General features: G+C 45.1%; 5 protein-coding genes and 1 non-coding gene across 10 annotated transcripts in view; 3 read left to right on the top strand and 3 right to left on the bottom strand.

Annotated features, from left to right (window-relative positions):
• LOC120957042 (uncharacterized) overlaps positions 1 to 4644 on the bottom strand; it is a 117924-nt gene extending 113280 nt beyond the window's left edge. For 3 of the 5 annotated variants that reach the window (XM_049609120.1, XM_049609119.1, XM_049609121.1), the window contains exon 1: positions 3105 to 4644. The gene's annotated coding sequence lies outside the window, so the exon portion shown is untranslated. The remainder of the gene's footprint in view (positions 1 to 3104) is intronic. The other 2 variants (XM_049609117.1, XM_049609118.1) reach the window with 2 other exon arrangements.
• Positions 4645 to 7623: 2979 nt separating this feature from the next.
• LOC120956676 (uncharacterized) lies at positions 7624 to 11562 on the bottom strand. The gene is made up of 4 exons (XM_040378345.2): positions 10293 to 11562; positions 9802 to 10220; positions 8334 to 9426; positions 7624 to 8265 (listed from the first exon to the last, which is right to left on the bottom strand). The coding sequence occupies exons 1-4, from the start codon at positions 11371 to 11373 to the stop codon at positions 7841 to 7843; spliced, it is 3018 nt and encodes a 1005-aa protein (XP_040234279.2). The 5' UTR covers positions 11374 to 11562; the 3' UTR covers positions 7624 to 7840.
• A 385-nt stretch (positions 11563 to 11947) lies between these two features.
• On the bottom strand, positions 11948 to 13928 carry LOC120956679 (probable cytochrome P450 6a14). Its single transcript, XM_040378349.2, has 2 exons — positions 12558 to 13928; positions 11948 to 12479 (listed from the first exon to the last, which is right to left on the bottom strand). The coding sequence occupies exons 1-2, from the start codon at positions 13639 to 13641 to the stop codon at positions 12064 to 12066; spliced, it is 1500 nt and encodes a 499-aa protein (XP_040234283.2). The 5' UTR covers positions 13642 to 13928; the 3' UTR covers positions 11948 to 12063.
• Positions 13929 to 14499: 571 nt separating this feature from the next.
• Positions 14500 to 14572, top strand: Trnak-cuu (transfer RNA lysine (anticodon CUU)). Its single transcript has one exon. It is a non-coding gene; the product is annotated as a tRNA-Lys (tRNA).
• Positions 14573 to 15462: 890 nt separating this feature from the next.
• LOC120956677 (probable cytochrome P450 6a14) lies at positions 15463 to 17164 on the top strand. Its single transcript, XM_040378346.2, has 2 exons — positions 15463 to 16591; positions 16655 to 17164. The coding sequence occupies exons 1-2, from the start codon at positions 15505 to 15507 to the stop codon at positions 17071 to 17073; spliced, it is 1506 nt and encodes a 501-aa protein (XP_040234280.2). The 5' UTR covers positions 15463 to 15504; the 3' UTR covers positions 17074 to 17164.
• A 688-nt stretch (positions 17165 to 17852) lies between these two features.
• LOC120956678 (probable cytochrome P450 6a14) lies at positions 17853 to 19683 on the top strand. Its single transcript, XM_040378347.2, has 2 exons — positions 17853 to 19070; positions 19134 to 19683. The coding sequence occupies exons 1-2, from the start codon at positions 17942 to 17944 to the stop codon at positions 19550 to 19552; spliced, it is 1548 nt and encodes a 515-aa protein (XP_040234281.2). The 5' UTR covers positions 17853 to 17941; the 3' UTR covers positions 19553 to 19683.
• Positions 19684 to 20015: the final 332 nt, after the last annotated feature.

The following is a 20015-nucleotide window of genomic DNA, read 5'->3' as shown; positions in this document are numbered from 1 at the left end:
CATATTAAAATTAATTTCTACCCTAACGAGCCAGCCAAAATGTATTGAACGGTGTCGTCTTCCACCTTCCAGAATCCTTCCCAAGCGGAACACAATTTCATCCCCAAGAGAGCGACCGTGTCTGTGTGTCTGTGTGTGTGTGAGCAAGGAAGAGACTTATCAAGCCCATTTTCCTTCGCTCGAATCGAGCTGGCAAGCTTCGAATGGCGACTCCGGACCATCACGGGCGTCGCGAGATGGAGCGACCTATAAAAAGTGTATTTATTTTATCATTACTCCTGCCAGTGCGCCCAGGCGTGCCGAGGCGTGGAGCCGTTATTGGAGGGATTTTTGGCAGACGTGCTGAAATGTGATCCGATCAATAATGCTTGCCCGTTTCGGGGTCCACCCAGTGGTGGCGGGATTAGTGGACCATCGCGTTTCACGACCGCGCCAGTAGGGTAGTGCCTTATACCGTGCGCAGTAATGTTCGCAAGACGATGGCTCACAAATGGGAAGCGTTACGCAATGCTGGTGGATTTTCTTTTTTTTTTCTTCTTTTTTGAAGGTCCCTTTCATTCTTCATACGGATCGCTTCATCAAACTGACACACGATTGAATTGGAATACATTTGCCAGCTGTATCGATCCGGCTGCCACGCTTTATAGCCCGAGCGTTCGGCCAGTACAGTCGGCCCGTGGGCTTCCCAGTCGGCACACGTCCAGTGGAATGCGCATTACTCCATAATACAGTCGCTTCAAGCTCTCGCTCCTTTACCGCCTTCCGTGGAAGGGTGCGGATACGGCCTATTTCCTTTGACCCGCTTGTTCGGTTGTTCCCGATTCGCAGACAACACAGCAGATAAGCAAAGCGAAGCGTCCTCTTCCGTGCTCCTTTCAGCTACAGTTTCCTGCTTGTTTGTGGGCCATCTTTCATCATCGCTTTTCTTGTGTTTTCTTCGCAGACACACAGACACACACAGCGATACAAAATCACTGCGGAATAAATCGATTTCGAACTTCAACTTCGCTTCGGCACGTGCCTTACCGAACTAAATCCCGTCCAATCTTTCCCAGCGCTATCATTTACATGCCCGTGGGAGTTGGACGGTGGATGTGGAGCGGAATGGGTGGGTGTGAGCTTTTTGCAACATCACCTCAGCACGGGAGCAGATGGAGACCGGAGACTTACATAACACCTCTCAAGTCCACCGAAAAACCTTCTGCTCCATCCAATTACGATAGCGGATCTAAGATTAAATTAGGGGCTGCCGATGCTATCTCACCCGCCTGGATGGTCCAGCGTCATGAGCTGCCACCCTGCTTGACTTTTCACACACAAAAACACACATCATTAACCTAGTTTGGGTGTTGTTCCCGTTTTTTGTTTGCCTCTTTCACTGAAGAGCTAATGAAAAAAAAAAAAAAAAAAAAAAAAAACTCAACAACAAGAAAAAACCATCATCACTGTAGTCATCGGTGACGATTGGATCATATGTAAGAGCATAATGTTGAGCATGTTCTACTTTCTCCCCACTCCCACAAAAAGAAAAAAAGAAAAATTCATTGCCATTTCTCGCTTTGCAAAACGATATCCAATTACCAGAGAGCGAGAGGCGACCATATCCATCATAATTAATCTTGCCCCAAATGGTAGGATTGCTCTCGGGAGTGGGGTTGGAAAAGGTGCGGGCCGTTGGTACGTTGCACGTTGATGCCACGTCAGCAGGCCCACACCTCAGACAGCATCCAGCGGAAAGCATGCCGGGGGCATCAAACAACAATCATTCGTTTTGCAGCAAAATGGTTTCGCTTCCCGTGCTGATGTGTTTTTATTTCTCGCCTACGGGCTTCTGCTGAAAGCGTGACAGATGTGGGTAGGTAGCTGTAGGAGAAGCCAAAGGAAGCGCGCTTTCGCTTGAGTGGAAAACAATACATTTGCCGGGGCAGTGGTTCTAGCTTTTAGTTGGATTAGATTTCATGTTTGCATGCGTGGATGCTTTTAGTGCAATTCTTCGCTATAGCTGGACCGGACAGCGATAAGCACACGCTAATGGGCAAATAAGTTCGGTGTAGATGTTGTCAATTTTTATAACGAAAACACCCGCCTTATAAGGCGAAAATGTAAAAAATAGTGCCCAACACTTTTTTTAAAAAATACAATTGAAAAAAAACCCGATACAACAGCTCCCTCGATTGTTCGAGCTAAACGCCTGAAGGTATGCAAACAATTGATTGCTTACAGAGTTTCTCTAGCCAACTCAACATCAGAAGCGAACAATTTTATCCCGTAAAATACATTTCAATGTTTCAATGTTTAAATCAATCTTGGGGTTGAAAATGCATTTAATTGAAATACATTAGTATCGGAACATAATCACCAATAAATTTGTAAACATTGAACAATCAACTGATACCTTTCCTCCAATTCAAGTCAACGTTATTCAAAGGCAACCGATAGCAATTCAATTATGAATCTATTGCTACAAAAATTGTACCAGTACGTTTTCCTATTTATGAAATAAATATTGTTTAAGGCATTCAGCATGTCTGATAAAACAAGTGATTTTGCTATATTTTTGCATTATTATTGGATAATGCTACATAGCTCAGCATTATTTGTTACAACCTAGTTATACCTTATTACGGCGAAACCTACAAATTAAAAACAATCAAAACCAATCACAACTCAAACAATGTTCAAATTCAAGCTACAGCCTGTTGAATAATCACAATAATGAGAAATGATTTATTGCCCGAGTTTCTCGGTTGTTTTCTACTCCAATAATTTGCTTTTTTCCTTGCCCTAAATCGCTTCATTTAACATTCTGCATAACTCTGCATATGATCCGTTTCACGTTAAAACACCTCAACAGCATTGCTTAGCCCGAGTACACAAAAAAAGAGCCATTCCATTCGGCCTAACACCGAAATGCATTATTCACAGACGAGCTTGTCGACACGCTTTCGCAGAATTCCCAAACCAATACCACAAAAAGGCTGCAAATTTCGACGAACTTTCATCATTGGTCCTGCTGCCCCAAGCCTCAAAATGAAACCATCACGCAGGTTGATGGATTTTTCCGCAGAACGAGCCTAGCAGAATGCCCTGAGCGAAAGCCTTACCTTATCTGTAAATTGTATGTTCCTTGCCTCGCGCAGATTCGATCACGATAAGGCGCGCCCAGTGTGCGTTCGATGTGTTTGATGCTCGCTGCTAAATGGCCTTAGAATTTGAATGAAGAAAGCACAGACAGCACCGACACAAAATCACAGTTGCTAGGCCGCTGAAGTAGCCTGGTTCCTCGCAGCCACTTCAGGCAGTAGTGGTATTCAGGATATTGCTCTCTAAAATTCCTCCACTTTTCAGGAACTTGCAGCAGCAGCAGCAGCAGAGGCACCGCTAAGCGTGGATAAGCCTATCATTTCTATCGCTCACAACGGTACGCACCATTTACGTACTCACTCAAGCATATTTATACACACTCACACATACATAAACACACACACACATAAACACAGAACAAGAGCACACTTCACAGGAACGAACGAACCTTTTTCTCCCTCCACGCTGTTTGCCTTCCAGCAAAAAGGAAATTAATTATTTCGATGAATTTCCCAGCCCCAGAACGGAAAACCGAAAAGCCTCCGAACAACCGAAGGGCGCGATCAAACGTTAATTGACGAAAAGCGCAAAGCGTTAGCTGTGGAAGCAGCAATCCCGTTGGATGGATCACCTTTTTCGAATGATAATACTAAGAGCTAGTTTACGGAACTAAGAAACGGCCTCGCTTATTTACACTGCACCTCGAAAACGCACAAGCACGGTGCTTTTAAAGCCACTGTAAAAGCACGGCTAGATCACACGCACTTTAGGAAACACATTTTCACATACACACGCACACATGACACACACATACAACCACAAAACCACAAACACACACACACACACAGCACAAATCACTCACTCGACACTGCAGGGACGCTTAGAGCATCGCTACTTTGTAATAAGCCGTTTTTGTAATTGAATTCAAACTTTCGCTTTGACACGCTCGTGCGACAAATTACGGTTTATGCCGTTGGGCAAACAGCATTCCGCTCGCTCCTCGTCCTACGCCCGTCGTTACTCGTTGTGAGTCGCGTTTTGGAATTAACGAAAAGCAGTTGAATAGGCCGATCATCAAGCGATAGCATTAAAAATTTCCTTCCAGAGGAAATACGCTTTTGGGGCAGTTCTTTCGATGAAACGATGAGAAGCTGTCTACGTTTAAATTGAATTTGACGTTAATCACCACTCTCTCTTTCTCTCGTGGGGATTATTTAAATAATTTTATATACAATTTACACATCACTTCCTCTCGACAAGATTTTGTGCCAACTTACGGGCCCGATCCTTTCACTTTCGCGCCTCCATCGATCGCTGACTTATTGGCCCACTAGCACACTAAGCTGAAGAGCTGCATGCTAAGACACTAATGCTACATATATACACACACAAAAAAAGACACACATACACTATTACTCTCACTATGACTATTCCGGACACGCGCGCGCAAACACCTAACCTTAACCTGGCTGAGCGCGTGTGTGGTACAGAAACGAATCTGGGGCACCGTTGTGTGCTTCACACGCGTATCCTGCTGCACGACTGACTGGCAAGGACGAATGCGCGCCCCAGCGCAGCGTAGCAGGCGGATGCTGCCTACGAATCCGAACCGCTTTCGGTTTGGGATGCTGTGCCGAACGTGTGCAGAAGCTTTTGCCACGCCGAAAGCACTCGCAAGCAAGCTTTTCGAGCAGTGTTCGAGCAGTGTTTGATTTCGTTGGTTCGGTCCCTGCTTGAACAGGGGCGGTGGAGGTGAGAGTACATGATTTGTACGAAATCAGCTGTCGTTGCCCGTAGCAACCGCGTTGCTAGCCCACCCGCTGCGGGTGGATGGGTTGAAACATGCTGGGTGGGCTGGATGGCAGTGGGTGGTGTTGATGGTGGCCTGGGTAAACACAGCCAGGCAGCAGCAGCAGTTGGTGGCGTTATTCGCTTACGAGCTGGTTAATAATATACTTATGGTGTGCTGTTGTAGGATTTACGATCGACCCAAAACCCATCACAGCATCATTTGTTCCGCTACCATCCACATATACACACACGCGCTCACATGTGCATCCCTTTTTCCTTTGGCTCAAAGTGGGTCCCGGGTGGATGTGTCGGGGGGAGTGTTGTAAAGTTTTCGACGGCAAAATAAAACCTAACCTCAACATCAGCAGCAATGGGGTGGCTGATTATTAGAAGCCTCCCAAATTTCGGCTGTCTGCGTTGCGTTAGGGTTACCCTTCGGGGTAACTCAATTGTGGAGTGTAAACCATGTGTGCGTGTGTGTGTGCACACACCACATGCAGATAGAACGGTGCGATGCCCACAAGCGTGACGGTGTTATTTTTATGAAATTATACTAAAAGCCACGGGCGCTCTCCCAGTGGGGCAGCATTGCATCTTTTTCTTTCCCGCCCCGTCCTGCCGCTGTTGCTGTTGCTAAGCGGGGGTTTTGAAAACTTCAGACACACATACAATGTGCCGCAGCAGGATGCTTACATGGAAATTTTCTTCAATTTCGGTTACTTTCACCTTTTCGGTTAACGAACAGCTCGCCAGCAGCTTCACCTTGGCTTCCTGCTGGCTTCCATCAACCAGTCTCGTCCCACAGTTTCTCCGCTGTGCACAAACCCGTGCCCATGCTACGATGCGTTGGAGTGATGTTTTTCTTTAATTTTCGCACCATGTTTTTCTTACCCTGGGCCGCTTAGTTTCCGACGCTCCGAGGATGGAGGGGGGCGAAAGCTGCAGTATTGGGGTTCACATTGCGTAGGTGGAAAATCACAACATTCCAACACATCAACTGCGACTGCTTGTTTGCTTCATTTGAGCTGATGTGTTTTTATACCTTCAGGAGCAGATTGATTCGATGCGTGTTTTTTTTGCTGTGTGCTCTGTTTGAGACCTGTTGAAGGTTGTGGTTATGCTGGAGTGAGTTTACGTATATTCGAGGAAATTACGAAGCTGTTCAAGAGTGTAGTGTGGAAATGAAGTGCAATAGATAAAATAATTTTCCAGCGAATCCTTTGAAAGTTAGATAAGGCCTCAAATTTAACAAGAAAAAATAAAATGCTCAAATATACAATTCAGCAGCATTCCTGTTCAGTAGAGCGAAATAAAATGTAATAGACTGCAATGGTGCTGACATCTATTCAACACAATCACACATTCGTGGAAATGGAACGTAACAATTGGCATAAACGTGCCGGTAGCGTGAATAATAATCGTGTGATAGATTTCAAGAATGGTATGAACTGTTTGTAACTACTCTAAATGTGATACGTTCCATTTTGCTTGAAAACAATTTCAACATATTAGCTTTGATTTCATACATTTATATTTGTTTTGATGTGATTAACCATAGTTGAGAGTAAGGTATAATAATGGCAATGAAAAGCTCTTCTCCCTCACCATTTGTTATATTTATTTTGCAATAGTAATGTATTAATGGGAAAGCGACGAGTTACACCGTTTTTGAGTGCAAAAAACAATGTTAAGCTGCTTTTGAACATTATTCAACCGTAAGTAACCATTTGTCGTCCAACTAAAATACTGATACTGATAAAATACTAAAATACTGTACTTAAATAAGTGAAACCTTCAAGTTGATCCATTTGCTTCATACAGTTTAGCATTTTTTGTGCCTTCATTTATCAAAAATATTTTGAATTTATCTGACAATAATTTATCCTCAAATCTTCAATATTTATAATTGACTTTTAAATTAGTAAAAAAACCAATTCAAAAGAATTTTCAAACAATTTTAATTGCAACATACTGAACAGCACAGAAAAAAATAATATTGAGGAAAGCAAATGTTTAGTTGCAAGAGGACAATGTTCAAAAAGGTATCAGCAGTTCAGTTGGACGTCAAATGTTGACATATAGTTGAACAACCTTTAAAAATACCGTACATTTATTTTTTATTATGGTCGAAAACATTTATGTCCTCTATCTAGTTTCAAAAAGAATATGCGTGCAAAGTGTGAAATAATTGTTTAAATACACATTCCGCCAGACTGACGAGCCCTGCACTGTTTCGATACGAAACATTTCAGAGCTCACATGAAATGTTTCAATTGAATCGTTTTCATTGATGTGTTCTTCATAGAGTGACCCGTTTAAATTATCAACGATTGTTGCATTTTTTTTGCTTCTAGCTTAATCATTTTGTTTGCCAATTCACAATTTTCTTACTTTGAAAAAGTTTCACAATTGAAGCAGTAATAATCATTAATTTAATACATGTACTGTACCTGAACCAAATTGGACGTTGTACACTGCGCAATTGCCTGATACACACTTTAACGAAGAGTATAAAATGCCTTTGCACTGTGATGTTTTCCGCATATCTTTTGCGCAAATAAAACTATCACCAAATCTGTCCAAATTATGGCTAAAACGCTGCTGATCGTCTGTGCCGTGTTTGTGGGAGTGCTTCTTCTAACCATAAGTCCTCCAGTGCAGGGGCATCATCTGCAAAAGTGCACCAATGTGAACTCCACTACGGTAGAAACAGTCGTTTACAGGGAAAATAGTTAGTAAATAAAGTGATTTCATTCTTGTGTCCGTCTTCTCATTCAACAGGTTTATTGCACAGTGAATAACAGTACCGGCTATGCCCATCGCATCCAGAAAAGATCGGTATCATCGATTATAAACACATTGTTCAGCTCAGGAGATACCAAGAACCTCGGACATCAACCCAACTAAACAAACAATGGGCCTTTTAGTGCTTGCAGTCTATCTTAATCAGTTTTTTTTCTTAACGTTACACCTCATTGAGCTTCTCCAACTTCAACCACATACCCGCTTCTGGAGAAAGAATTTGATTCTTTAGGGCATACCGCAAAGGGACAGGAGTTTTGGAGCAACGAACAAAACGAAAGCTTGTGAGCAGATAGATCAATCCAATTCGAGCTTGCAGCAGCCCAAATCGTGGTCCCACACAAATCCTAGGACCCTCGCCGAATGGTGTCCATGCGTACGGATGGCGCTTCGATTCCTGTTCCGCGGTGAATCGTTCCGGATCGAAGCGTTCCGGTTCGGGGAAATGCTCCGGATCGTGATGAATGCCAAGCACAGGAATCATGACGGATGTTCCCGCTTCAAGAACAGAGTTTGTACCAGGAACGATGTAGTCTTTCGCCGTGATTCGGAAATGAACCGATATTGGTGGATGCTTTCGAAGACACTCTGCAACAAAAAAGAACAATAAAAGTAATATTGCCCAAGCTCTAATGAACAGTGTAACCTAACCCAACCTTTAAGAACACAATCCAAATAATCCATTTCCATCGCCGCTTCGTACGTGAGCTCCCCATTGTGGCGCTCAAGGACGTCAGTTACACATTTCCTTGCTTTATCTTGCATGTCTTGATCCAGCGCCAGCTCGTACAGCGTAAAAGCCATCAACGATGAGGAAGTCTCAAATCCGGCCACGAAAAAAACGAACGCCTGTGCAGCAATCTCGTGGAACGTTAGCGTACCATCGTCCGACTTAGTTTCCTTGTCACTACGCATGCGGATAAGAATGTCCATAAAATCGTTCCGCTGCACATTGTTCTCCACCCGGTACTTGATCGTATCTCGCACCGCGTTCATGAAGAAGTCCGAAACCTCCGGTAGGATCAGCTTGATGCCCACGAGCTTTGCTACACTCGGAAAAGCATTCATCAGCAACAGCTGCAGGTTGCTACGGGAACGTCCAAAGATCTTCTTGCCCATCACTCGGAACTCCGCGTCCGGATTGCGCATACTGTTACACTCGATGCCGAACGCACACGTTCCGATCACGTCCGTCGTATAGCGAGCCAGCAGCTCCTTTAGCTCAAATTCTTCTTGCTCGCCGATTGCGTCCTCCAGGTAGTCTTTAAACTGTTTGCCGGCCGCTACAACCGTTGGAAACATCATCTTCATCTTCCCCGAAGTGAATGTAGGTGTGATCTTATTCCGTAGCGACTTCCACTTGTAGCCCTCCAGATTGAACAGATGCGCCGACAGTGGATCATGCTTCTCGTTGTAGTACGTACCGCGATCGTGAAAGTACTGAAAATCCTTCACAAAAACATTCTTCACAAGCTCCAGATCGGTTACTAGTGCAACGGGTTTAGTAAACATGTAAATGCCACCGAATGGATGTTTTCCTTTGAGCTCGTTGTAAAGCTGACGAAACTTTTCACCAATGTGATAGGTTTTGTTCACGTCGCGCACATCACCGAAAAGAAGATGCGGGTTCAGCTGGGGCACATTGCGTTCCGTCCAGTAGCGAAACTGTCGAACCAACAGGAGGTAAATGATTATACACAGCATCCCGACAGTTACTGCCACATCGGAAAATTCCATTTTTCTGAATAATTATGCAACAATCTTTCACTTTTTCTGTATCACTGTATGCGACGAAGACTCACTCACTACTGATAGGGATTATTCTCGCATGGCACTATGTCGACGAGTATTTAAGAAGCTCTGAAGAGCCTTATAATCAGCTTGATGGTTTATCAGAAGGGATTTTGCAGCACTTGACAATTTAAGCACACAGTGCCGAACAAGTTTTGCAGCACCAAAAGTATGGAGAAGAAAAAACTAACTGCGAAACATTTGTGTTTATTGAATTTGCACTTAATTAATGCATTTATCATGCCAATTATTCAAACTAAATCAAAAGTTTTAAATATGAAGACACTTAAAATCTATTTCCAGACTCTATCGGTTTTTCCATCCACACTTTTATGAGTTCAACTTCTCCACCTTCAGCCATAATCCTCCCGCTGGCGAGAGGATAAAACTCTTAATGTCAAACTCCATCGGCACTATCGTCTTTGCGCTCGGTGTAAACCGGAACCCAGTGAGCAGATAGGCCAATCCGATCCGTGCCTGCATCATGCCGAACCGCAACCCGATGCAAATTCTTGGACCCTCCCCAAACGGGGTCCATGCGTACGGATGCCGTTTGGCTTCCTGTTCCGCCGTGAACCGGTCCGGATCGAAGCGCTCCGGATCGGGGAAATGTTCCGGATCGCGGTGAATAGCGTGCACTGGCACCATGACAGAGGTTCCTGCTTCGAGTACTGTTTTAGTGCCGGGTACCTGATACTTCTTGGAGGTTTCACGGAAGTGAACGGGAACAGGTGGATACTTGCGAAGACTCTCTGAAAAGGGACATGAAAAAATAAACAATTATTTCTCATTTTACATCACTTAAACGCTTCCTCACGACCTACCCTTCAGTATCTGGTCCAGATAGTTCATCTCCATCACAGCATCGTACGTAAGCTCTCCTTTGTGTTTGGCGAGCACTTCCTTCACACAGCGTCTGCCCTTATCTTGCACCTCTTGGTTTAGCGCCAGCTCGTACAGTGTAAACGTTAGCAGCGTGGAAGATGTCTCAAATCCGGCCAGGAAAAATACGAACGCTTGCGCCGCAATCTCGTTAAACGTTAGCGTACCATCGTCCGACTTAGTTTCCTTATCGCTTCGCATGCGGATAAGAATGTCCATAAAATCGTTCCGCTGCACATTGTTCTCGACCCGGTACTTGATCGTATCTCGCACCGCGTTCATGAAGAAGTCTGAAACCTCCGGATCGAGGGTGCGGAGCCCAATAAGTTTTGCCAGCCGTGGCAAGGAGTTGATCACAAGACTCTTCACTTTACCACGCGGCTTGGAGAAGATCTTTCGGCCCATCACACGGAACTCTGCGTCCGGATTGCGCATACTGTTACACTCGATGCCGAACGCACACATCCCGATCACGTCCGTCGTGAAGCGTGCCAGCACATCCTTCAGCTCAAAGTCCACCTGCTCGTGTACCGTTTCCTCCATAAAGTCCTTAAACTGTTTGCCAGCCGCCACGATCGTGGAGAACATCATCTTCATCTTCCCGGACGTGAACGTGGGTGACAGCTTATTGCGAAGGTTTTTCCACTTCTGACCCTCAATGTTGAACAGATGTGCCGTGAGCGGATCATGCTTCTCGTTGTAGTACGTACCGCGATCGTGGAAGTACTGGAAATCCTTCACAAACACACACTTCAGCAGCTCCAGATCCGTGATCAACGCTACCGGCTTGAAGAACAGATACACTCCCACCAGCGGATGCTTGCCCTTCAGCTCGTTGTAAATCTCCCGAAACTTGTCCGCCAAATGAATCGTTCTGCTCACCTCACGAACGTTTCCAAAAACTAGCTCCGGCTTCGATTGCGGCACACCTCGATCGGTCCAGTACTGGAAGCGCCTATCGAGCAGAAAGTACACCGCCAGACAGAGCATCACAACGGAGATCAAAATGTCTAGCGGTTCCATTTTGCTGCGTTTTCAGCTCGTTCCACACTGTTCCTACAAATTCACCGGAAGTTGTAATTATGGTTCCCCTTCGTAATGCCTGATCTGTCTCCCCTGGTTTTATTTCATCACTTTAACCCGCTACGAACACCAGCACGACGCACCGAACCCGATGACAGTTGTCTCATCACTGGGAGATACTCATCCAATTGTGGGTCACTTTATAGCCGCTAATGGTCGCTTCACGCTTCACCATGATCGGCAATATTTTGTTATCACACGAGCGAGCTACGCTCACAACACGGGTTTGTTGATGCTCAGTCTGAGCTGTTGTTTGCACGGAGATTTACGTAGAACAATGCAGCTGGGAGAGAAACATGCTGGACCAGAGCGTCGGTACTACTCATCGTGACAGTGCAGTTCGGCGAGAAGCTGGAGGAAGATTGCAACCTCAGTGAGTGCAATATCGAGAGCGTTAGATAGCAGTAACAGTATGGTATTTACAACCAATTTTGTAGATAACAACACAATTTTATAACCCATATATTGATAAAGGAGGAAATAAGAGATATTAAAGAGAAATAATGCTGATTGGTAAAATTTGAGAATAAAAATTTATTTAAAAACTGTATTTATTGACTAGTCTCACATATAATACTATTTCATTCGTAAACTCTACAGATCTTAACAGCTAAGTGACTAGAACACGCTCTAAATCTTATCCACCTTCAACCACAGCCCACCCTTCGGTGCCATAATGAAACTTTCCTTCGACAGTTCCATCGGGATGACGGTTTTCGAGCTTGGTGCAAACCGGAACCCATCCAGCAGATACGCCAACCCTATACGGGCCTGCATCATACCGAATCGCAGCCCAACACATATCCTCGGACCCTCCCCGAACGGTGTCCAAGCATACGGATGACGCTTTGCCTCCTGCTCCGGACTGAAACGCTCCGGATCGAACTGTTCGGGGTTGGGGAACACTTCCGGATCGTGATGGATGGCATGCACTGGGATCATGACGGCTGTACCGGACTCCAGGACGGATTTCGTACCGGGGACGTGATAGTCTTTCGAAGCCACACGGAAATGTACCGGGACTGGTGGATATTTGCGCAGTGATTCTGTAAAACAATCAGGGTAAACAAGGTTAGACAAGAACAAACTTCAAGTGATAACGAAGAGTGAGTATCAAAACGTACCATTAAGAATTTGATCAAGATACTTCATCTCCACGACCGCATCGTACGACATCTCTCCGTTGTGCTTTTGCAGGATTTCTCTCACACACTCACGACCTTTCTCCTGTACCTCTGGATTCAACGCCAGCTCGTACAGCGTCCAGGTGAGGAGAGTCGACGAAGTCTCAAACCCGGCCAGGAAAAACACAAACGCCTGTGCAGCGATCTCGTTGAACGTTAGCGAATCATCATCCGACTTCTCTCCGTCTTTGCTCATCATTTTGATCAGCAGATCGACAAAGTCATTCCGCTGCACGTTGTTCTTCACGCGATAGTTGATCGTGTCTCGCACCGCGTTCATGAAAAAGTCCGACACATCCTTGTCGGTTTGTGTCATGCGCAGCATCTTTGCCAACTCGGGCATTCCATTCATCATCATCGTCTTGAACGTACCGGGCGAGATCTCAAAGATCTTGCGGCCCATCGCACGGAACTCCGCGTCCGGATTGCGCATACTGTTACACTCGATGCCGAACGCACACATCCCGATCACGTCCGTCGTGAACCGTGCCAGCAGATCCTTCAGCTCGAACTCGTTCTCACGCAGCACCGTTTCCTCCATAAAGTCCTTAAACTGTTTGCCGGCAGTCACAATCGTGGGGAACATCATCTTCATCTTGCCGGACGTGAACGTGGGCGAGAGTTTGTTGCGCAGCGAGCGCCACTTCTGACCCTCCAGATTGAACAGATGCGCCGACAGTGGATCGTCCCGCTCATTGTAGAACGTTCCGCGGTCGTGGAAGTACTGGAAATCCTTCACAAACACACACTTCAGCAGCTCCAGATCGGTGATCAGTGCCACCGGCTTCACGAACTGATACATGCCCGCGAACGGATGCTTGCCCTTGTTGTCATCGTAGATCCTCTTAAACGGCACGGTAATGTGTTCCTTCGTGCCGATCGAGCCAAAGTTCCCGAACAGCAGCTCGCCCTTTGGACCGGGCACACCACGATCCTGCCAGTAGGAGCGCTTCCGATCGAGATAGTAGTACAAGCCGGCGGCCAGTGCCGCCACCAGAAATGTGAAATCCAACAAGCTAAACATTTTTTGGAACGCGAGGAGCACCACGTTCGATTGATTTGACTGTCCACCGACAACTGATGATGGAGGTCACCCAAACCGGTTCTCTTTATAGGGCGAATTAGAAGCCAAAACAACAAGTCTTCTCTTTTTGCACATTCGTCCCAATCTTATCGCACGTTTTTTTGCGCCAACGCCACGCCAATTCCGTGTGTGTCAGGATGAGTTGACTGTTTCATTCACGGTGCGCTACGACGCTGATAGTTCGCTGCGTGTGTACTCAATAAAGTAAGCATGATCCCACCGTGAAGAGTCCCGCGTGGTGTATTCCCGGGGGGTGCTATGAGTCGTTTGCACAAAATATAAAAAAAGATAAGATTAAGAAGAAGGTGCAAGTGAACGGTGGGAACGGGGTGCGAAACGATGACATAGGCATAAATCTTGAAGTGTATCAAATTGAGCTTGTGGTGTTGAGGCGGGTTAGAGGGTGTGCGTAGATCAAACATAGGAATGTGATGAGTAATGTGTAAACATGCGCGAAGAGTAAAAAAGCTTATGTTTTGGGGGTGTGAGTGTATTGATAGGAGCAATGCCTTCAAAGCAAAAATTGATAATGGAATACATAACGAATAAATAAAGTAGATAATAGATGCATATTTTCATTGATTAAGTAACTGCTATTCTCTATAATTCAAATCTGTAGGTAATAATAAACACTGTAACTGATTTTTTCTTATCTCAAGCATCGGCTTCAATCTACCTTTAGACGCCCTTGCCTTCTTGCGGCTGCGCAGTGATGCGTCGCAAAACGTGTGCGCATGAAGATCTCTCATGCTGTCTGTTACCTAACGTGCTGTGAAACGAGCGGCTCAGTTATCAACAGCCCGGCTAGCTCAGTCGGTAGAGCATGAGACTCTTAATCTCAGGGTCGTGGGTTCGAGCCCCACGTTGGGCGCTGTGAAGTACTTTTTTTGAAGACAACACAGCTTTGTATAATTTGGTTTGTAACGGATCGGTTGGACAATCGAGGCCCGTATCACACACTACCGGGTCAGCTAAGGATGTATGAAATATGGTGAAATGTAAATAATTCCATTTACAACAATTCTTACTTACTTACTAACTAATCCGGTGCTACAACCGCTTTGCGGTCTCCGGAGTGTTCGAAACCGCTCACGATCTCGCACCTTCGTCTGCCAGTCCGTTATCCCGGCCTTAATGACGGACGCCTCCACGCCATCTTGCCACCTCCATTTGGGACTACCACGCCTCCTCTGTCTTTTTGGACGGTTAAAAAAGACTTTACGAGCTGGGTCGTCCGTTTCCATGCGTACAACATGGTCAGCCCACCGGAGCACGGCGAGCTTGATCCGCTGCACGACAGTGAGATCGCTCTACATTTACTATTCTATCACGATTAAAAACCTGCGAAGATGATTTGATTACAGAGTAGGCTCACTAACAATTGCATCAAATCTAAATCAAGTTAGTTGAACCAAATGATATCTATCGGATGATTCCAGTTTGAATTTCTTTTCATCATCTTGTACGACTCATCCTGTACGTAGATAGCAATCTGTCTGCCCACAACAATATCGACGATACATGTACCGATAGAACACCCCATTTACGACTGTCGACACCTTCCATTTTTAACCATTGCAGATTAGATAGCCGAGATGAGTCGTAGTCGCGCTTAAACCGTCTGGAAATGTGCGAGAAAAAAAGACACACACACCTGCATGGTGATAATAACCACCCTGAACAGGCGTATAATTGCTCACCAAACATTACCGAGTCACGCTGGCGAAGCAAAAGTATCTTGGAAGAAAGCATCCGAAACAAACTTCAGTTGCTTTGAAGCGTTAACCATAACAGCATCCGAAAATGTGGATTCATTTGCTTGTGATAACACTGCTCGTAGCAGTCTACTGGGTCAGGCAACGGTTTACCTACTGGGAAAAGCGAGGAGTGCCATATGTGCCACCAACCTTTCCTCAAGGGAATTTGGCCGGTGTTGGTAAAAAGAGGCACATGTCTGAGATTTTGCAGAGCTGTTACAAGCAGCTGAAAAGTTCCGGTCGTCCATACGGTGGTATTCACTTCTTCATCAATCCCGTTGCGCTGCTGATTGATCCCGATCTTATTAAAACGGTGTTGGTGAAAGATTTCCCTTACTTCCACGATCGTAACCTGTACCACAACGATCGGGATGATCCTCTTTCACGTCATTTGGTGGCGATGGAGGGATCAAAGTGGAAAAACCTACGAGCAAAGCTTACACCTACCTTCACCTCCGGTAAGATGAAGCTGATGTTCTCCACTGTGACGGCTGTGGCGGAAGAGTTCGACCGTTGTATGTCGGATGAAGTGAAGATCAACCCAGTGGTTGAGATGAAGGATCTACTAGCACGCTTCACCACGGACGTGATTGGATCGGTTGCGTTCGGACTAGAGTGCAACAGTTTGAAAGATCCGGACGCAAAGTTCCGTGTTATGGGTCGTAAAGTGTTCCAAGCGTCTCCGTACCGTGCGCTCAAGATCTTTCTAGCCGCCCAGTTCCCAGAGATAGCGCGAGCGCTTCACGTGAAGCTAACACAGCCGGACGTATCGGACTTTTTCATGGGCGTGGTGAAAGATACGATCGATTTCCGGCGGAACAATAATGTGCAGCGAAATGACTTTATGACACTGCTCATAAAGGTCATGAAGGAGCAGATCGAGAACGGTGAAGCTGGCGGGGATCCGAAAGATCAGCTCACGATGGATGACATTGCAGCGCAAGCGTTTGTGTTCTTCTTGGCTGGGTTTGAAACTTCCTCCACAGCGATGTCGTTCTGTCTGTACGAGCTGGCCCTTAACCAGGAGCTGCAGGACAAGGCACGACAGAACATCGCAGAAGTGTTGAAGAACTATGACACTATCAGCTACGAAGCGGTGCACGAGATGAAGTACATTGAGATGTGTATTAATGGTAAGATTGACTCAAATTATTCTAAGACACTTTTTCATCGTCAAATTTTCTTTTTTTTTATAGAATCTTTGCGAAAGTATCCTCCAGCGACCACTCTTACCCGTCGAGTCGAGAAGGACTACCGAGTAGCGGGTACCGATCAGGTGTTAGAGAAAGGAATTATGGTCGCTGTACCGGTGTACGCACTGCATCACGACCCGGAACACTTTCCCAATCCAGAACAATTTGATCCGGAGCGTTTTACAGCGAAACAGTCGGAAAAACGTCATCCATTCGCATTTCTACCCTTCGGCGAAGGCCCACGTATATGTATTGGGTTGCGGTTCGGTATGATGCAAGCTCGGATTGGATTGGTTTATCTGTTGAAGCACTTCCGCTTTACGCTAGCGAATGATAGGATGAGCGTACCGTTGAAGATTTCTTCCGCAAGTCCTATTCTTACGATCGATGGTGGACTTTGGTTAAATGTGGAGCGATTGTAAAGAATCTTCCACATGTCAAAGATGTTCTGCAGCAAATTTTATACAAAAGTATAATTTCAATGTTTTAAATAAAGGTTTGTGTTTTAAAGTAGTATGAGAAATCAGTTTCCTCAACATCCCGCTCACAACTGTGTTTAAAGAGATGATGTAAATACAGATCCGATCTACTGTACATAGGAAAAAAAACCACTACATACCATAATGATATTGATGATGTATTGTTTTTTCCCCTCATATTCTACCTCCACTTCTTCCTACAATCATCGTAACAAAACATCATTTGTATTCGCAGTGTTGGCGTAAATGGGATTGTGTAAGTGTGTAATGCATCAATTTATAGTGCAGCAGTCCAGAGTCAATTTACAGTGCTGCGTAACAAGGTCTCACAACCTTCGATAAAATCACAATACTAATGTCATACTAGAAATATATATACGCTTATTATAATTTAAAATGGAATATGGAATTCAAGGTTCTACATAATCAGGAACAGAACGATATTTTCTAGACTCATCAGAATTTTAGCTACATAATCTAGTAGATTTCAGAGCGGTATTTCGGTCATATCCGTGTATCCCAGATATCGGACTACCCCTCTACGGACAAACACACTGCATTCGCAATGTGATCTTCTACGTGCTCTAGTCTACCTCACAGTGTACTGCTACTACTGTGATTAACCATCACAGATTAGATAGCCCAGATGCAGCAGCGTCGGGCGCCGGTAGTGCTGTAAATGCAAAAATAGACACACACTAGCATGCCAATATAATAAGCACCTTTTGTACAGACGCGTTTAATTGCTCACTAAACATTACCGAGTCGCGCTGACGAGGCAAAACCATCGTAGCTCAGATGTTCTAAGCGTATGCCAGTTTTACTACAGAATTCAACGAAGCAGCATCACAAGATGTGGGTAAGTTTACTCGTCTTAACATTGTTGGCTGCAGTCTACTGGATCAGGCAGCGGCTTGCCTACTGGGAAAAGCGAGGTGTCCCGTACGTGCCGCCATCCTTTCCACATGGAAACCTGGGTGGTTTTGGTAAAAAACTACACATGTCGGCGATTCTACAAAACTGTTACAAGCAGCTGAAAAGTTCGGGACAGTCATTCGGAGGGATTCACTTCTTCATCAATCCCGTTGCGCTGCTGATCGATCCTGATCTTATCAAAACGGTGCTGGTGAAAGATTTTTCATACTTCCATGATCGTAACCTGTACTACAACGAACGAGATGATCCTCTTTCACATCATCTGGTCGCGATGGAGGGAACCAGATGGAAAAATCTTCGAGCAAAGCTTACACCGACCTTCACCTCCGGTAAGATGAAGCTGATGTTCTCCACTGTGACAGCTGTTGCAGAAGAGTTCGACCGGTGTATGATGAACGAAATCAAAACCAGCCCTGTGGTTGAGATGAAGGATCTGCTTGCACGCTTTACCACTGACATTATTGGATCCGTAGCGTTTGGTCTTGAATGCAACAGTTTGAAAGATCCAGAAGCAAAGTTTCGTGCAATGGGACGCAAGGTGTTCCAATTGTCTCCGTACCGTGCGCTCAAGATCTTCCTTTCCGCTCAATTCCCAAAGATTGCACGAACACTCCGAGTCAAGCTTACGCAACCGGACGTGGCGGAGTTTTTTATGGGCGCAGTGAAAGATACAGTTGAGTTTCGGCAAACCAACAATGTGCAAAGGAATGATTTTATGATGCTGCTTATGAAGATGTTGAAAGAGCAAATGGAGCAAGACGGGACTGCTGGAGATCTGAAAGATCGCATTACGATCGAGGATGTTGCAGCGCAAGCGTTTGTGTTCTTCCTGGCAGGATTTGAGACCTCTTCAACAGCGATGTCGTTCTGTCTGTACGAGTTGGCGCTTAACCAGGAGCTGCAGGATAAGGCACGTCAGAATATTACGGATGTGATGAAGCAACATAGCTCCATTACCTACGAGGCAGTACACGAGATGAAGTACATTGAGATGTGTATCAATGGTAAGTCTTTCGTGTGAAAATATTCCTTTTCAACGGTAACGGAGTGCGTTTCTTCCATTCTAGAATCGATGCGAAAGTATCCACCGATCACAACTCTCACCCGCCGGGTCGAGAAGGATTATCGAGTGCCCGATACTGATAAGGTCCTGCAGGAAGGCATCATGGCAGCAATTCCGGTGTACGCACTGCATCACGACCCGGAACACTTTCCCAATCCGGAGCAGTTCGATCCGGACCGGTTCACAGCGGAACAGGAAGCCAAACGTCATCCGTTCGTTTATCTATCGTTTGGTGAAGGACCACGCATATGTATTGGGTTGCGGTTCGGTATGATGCAAGCTCGGATTGGATTGGTATATCTGTTGAAGCATTTTCGTTTCACGCTGGCGAAAGATAGGATGAGTGTGCCGTTGAAGATTACACCCTCGAGTACGATCTTAACGATTGATGGGGGACTTTGGTTGAATGTAGAGCAACTGTGAGTCAACGGTTTGGTACATAAAATCGCTCTATCAGTAATAATGATTGAAACAAACAATTTTGCATTGGTCATCCAACATTGAGTACATACATTTTGGCGAAATAAAAAAAAAAAGATATTTTAAAATAAATCAAAAAATCTTTCATCTTACATATACTCTCACGAATAATGACGGAAAACAAGAGAAAAAAACACATTTTAAAACTATTAAACATACGAAAATTTATTTTCGTAGAAGGTTGTACACCCCTGACATGACTTGTTTGACCTCCGCATTTCATTCTTGATTTAAAAAGCAAGCAATAACAATCATCAGTGATGACGATGACGTAATTGCTTCCCCTGCAATTCCAGTGCCCCTCCCCACTGACATTTGTTTACGTTGTACATGCTTCAATGTGTTTGTGATGCAGTTGTTTGCCGCTAATCGACCGGTTGTTGTTCTACAGTGCCAGACAAAAAAA

Source organism: Anopheles coluzzii, chromosome 3 (assembly GCF_943734685.1).
Source record: "Anopheles coluzzii chromosome 3, AcolN3, whole genome shotgun sequence".
NCBI lineage: Eukaryota > Metazoa > Arthropoda > Insecta > Diptera > Culicidae > Anopheles > Anopheles coluzzii.
This window is presented reverse-complemented; position numbering and strand designations above follow the sequence as displayed.

Excerpts from the sequence above, each read along its gene's own strand:
- LOC120956676 (XM_040378345.2), bottom strand. The coding sequence starts at position 11,373 with ATGGAACCGCTAGACATTTTGATCTCCGTTGTGATGCTCTGTCTGGCG. Across the intron at positions 10,221-10,292 it reads TCTGGACCAGATACTGAAGG|AGAGTCTTCGCAAGTATCCA; the intron begins GTAGGTCGTGAG and ends GTCCCTTTTCAG. Across the intron at positions 9,427-9,801 it reads AGGTGGAGAAGTTGAACTCA|TTATTCAGAAAAATGGAATT; the intron begins TAAAAGTGTGGA and ends ATTGTTGCATAA.
- LOC120956678 (XM_040378347.2), top strand. The coding sequence starts at position 17,942 with ATGCCAGTTTTACTACAGAATTCAACGAAGCAGCATCACAAGATGTGG. Across the intron at positions 19,071-19,133 it reads CATTGAGATGTGTATCAATG|AATCGATGCGAAAGTATCCA; the intron begins GTAAGTCTTTCG and ends CTTCCATTCTAG.
- LOC120956679 (XM_040378349.2), bottom strand. The coding sequence starts at position 13,641 with ATGTTTAGCTTGTTGGATTTCACATTTCTGGTGGCGGCACTGGCCGCC. Across the intron at positions 12,480-12,557 it reads TCTTGATCAAATTCTTAATG|AATCACTGCGCAAATATCCA; the intron begins GTACGTTTTGAT and ends ATTGTTTTACAG.
- LOC120956677 (XM_040378346.2), top strand. The coding sequence starts at position 15,505 with ATGTGGATTCATTTGCTTGTGATAACACTGCTCGTAGCAGTCTACTGG. Across the intron at positions 16,592-16,654 it reads CATTGAGATGTGTATTAATG|AATCTTTGCGAAAGTATCCT; the intron begins GTAAGATTGACT and ends TTTTTTTTATAG.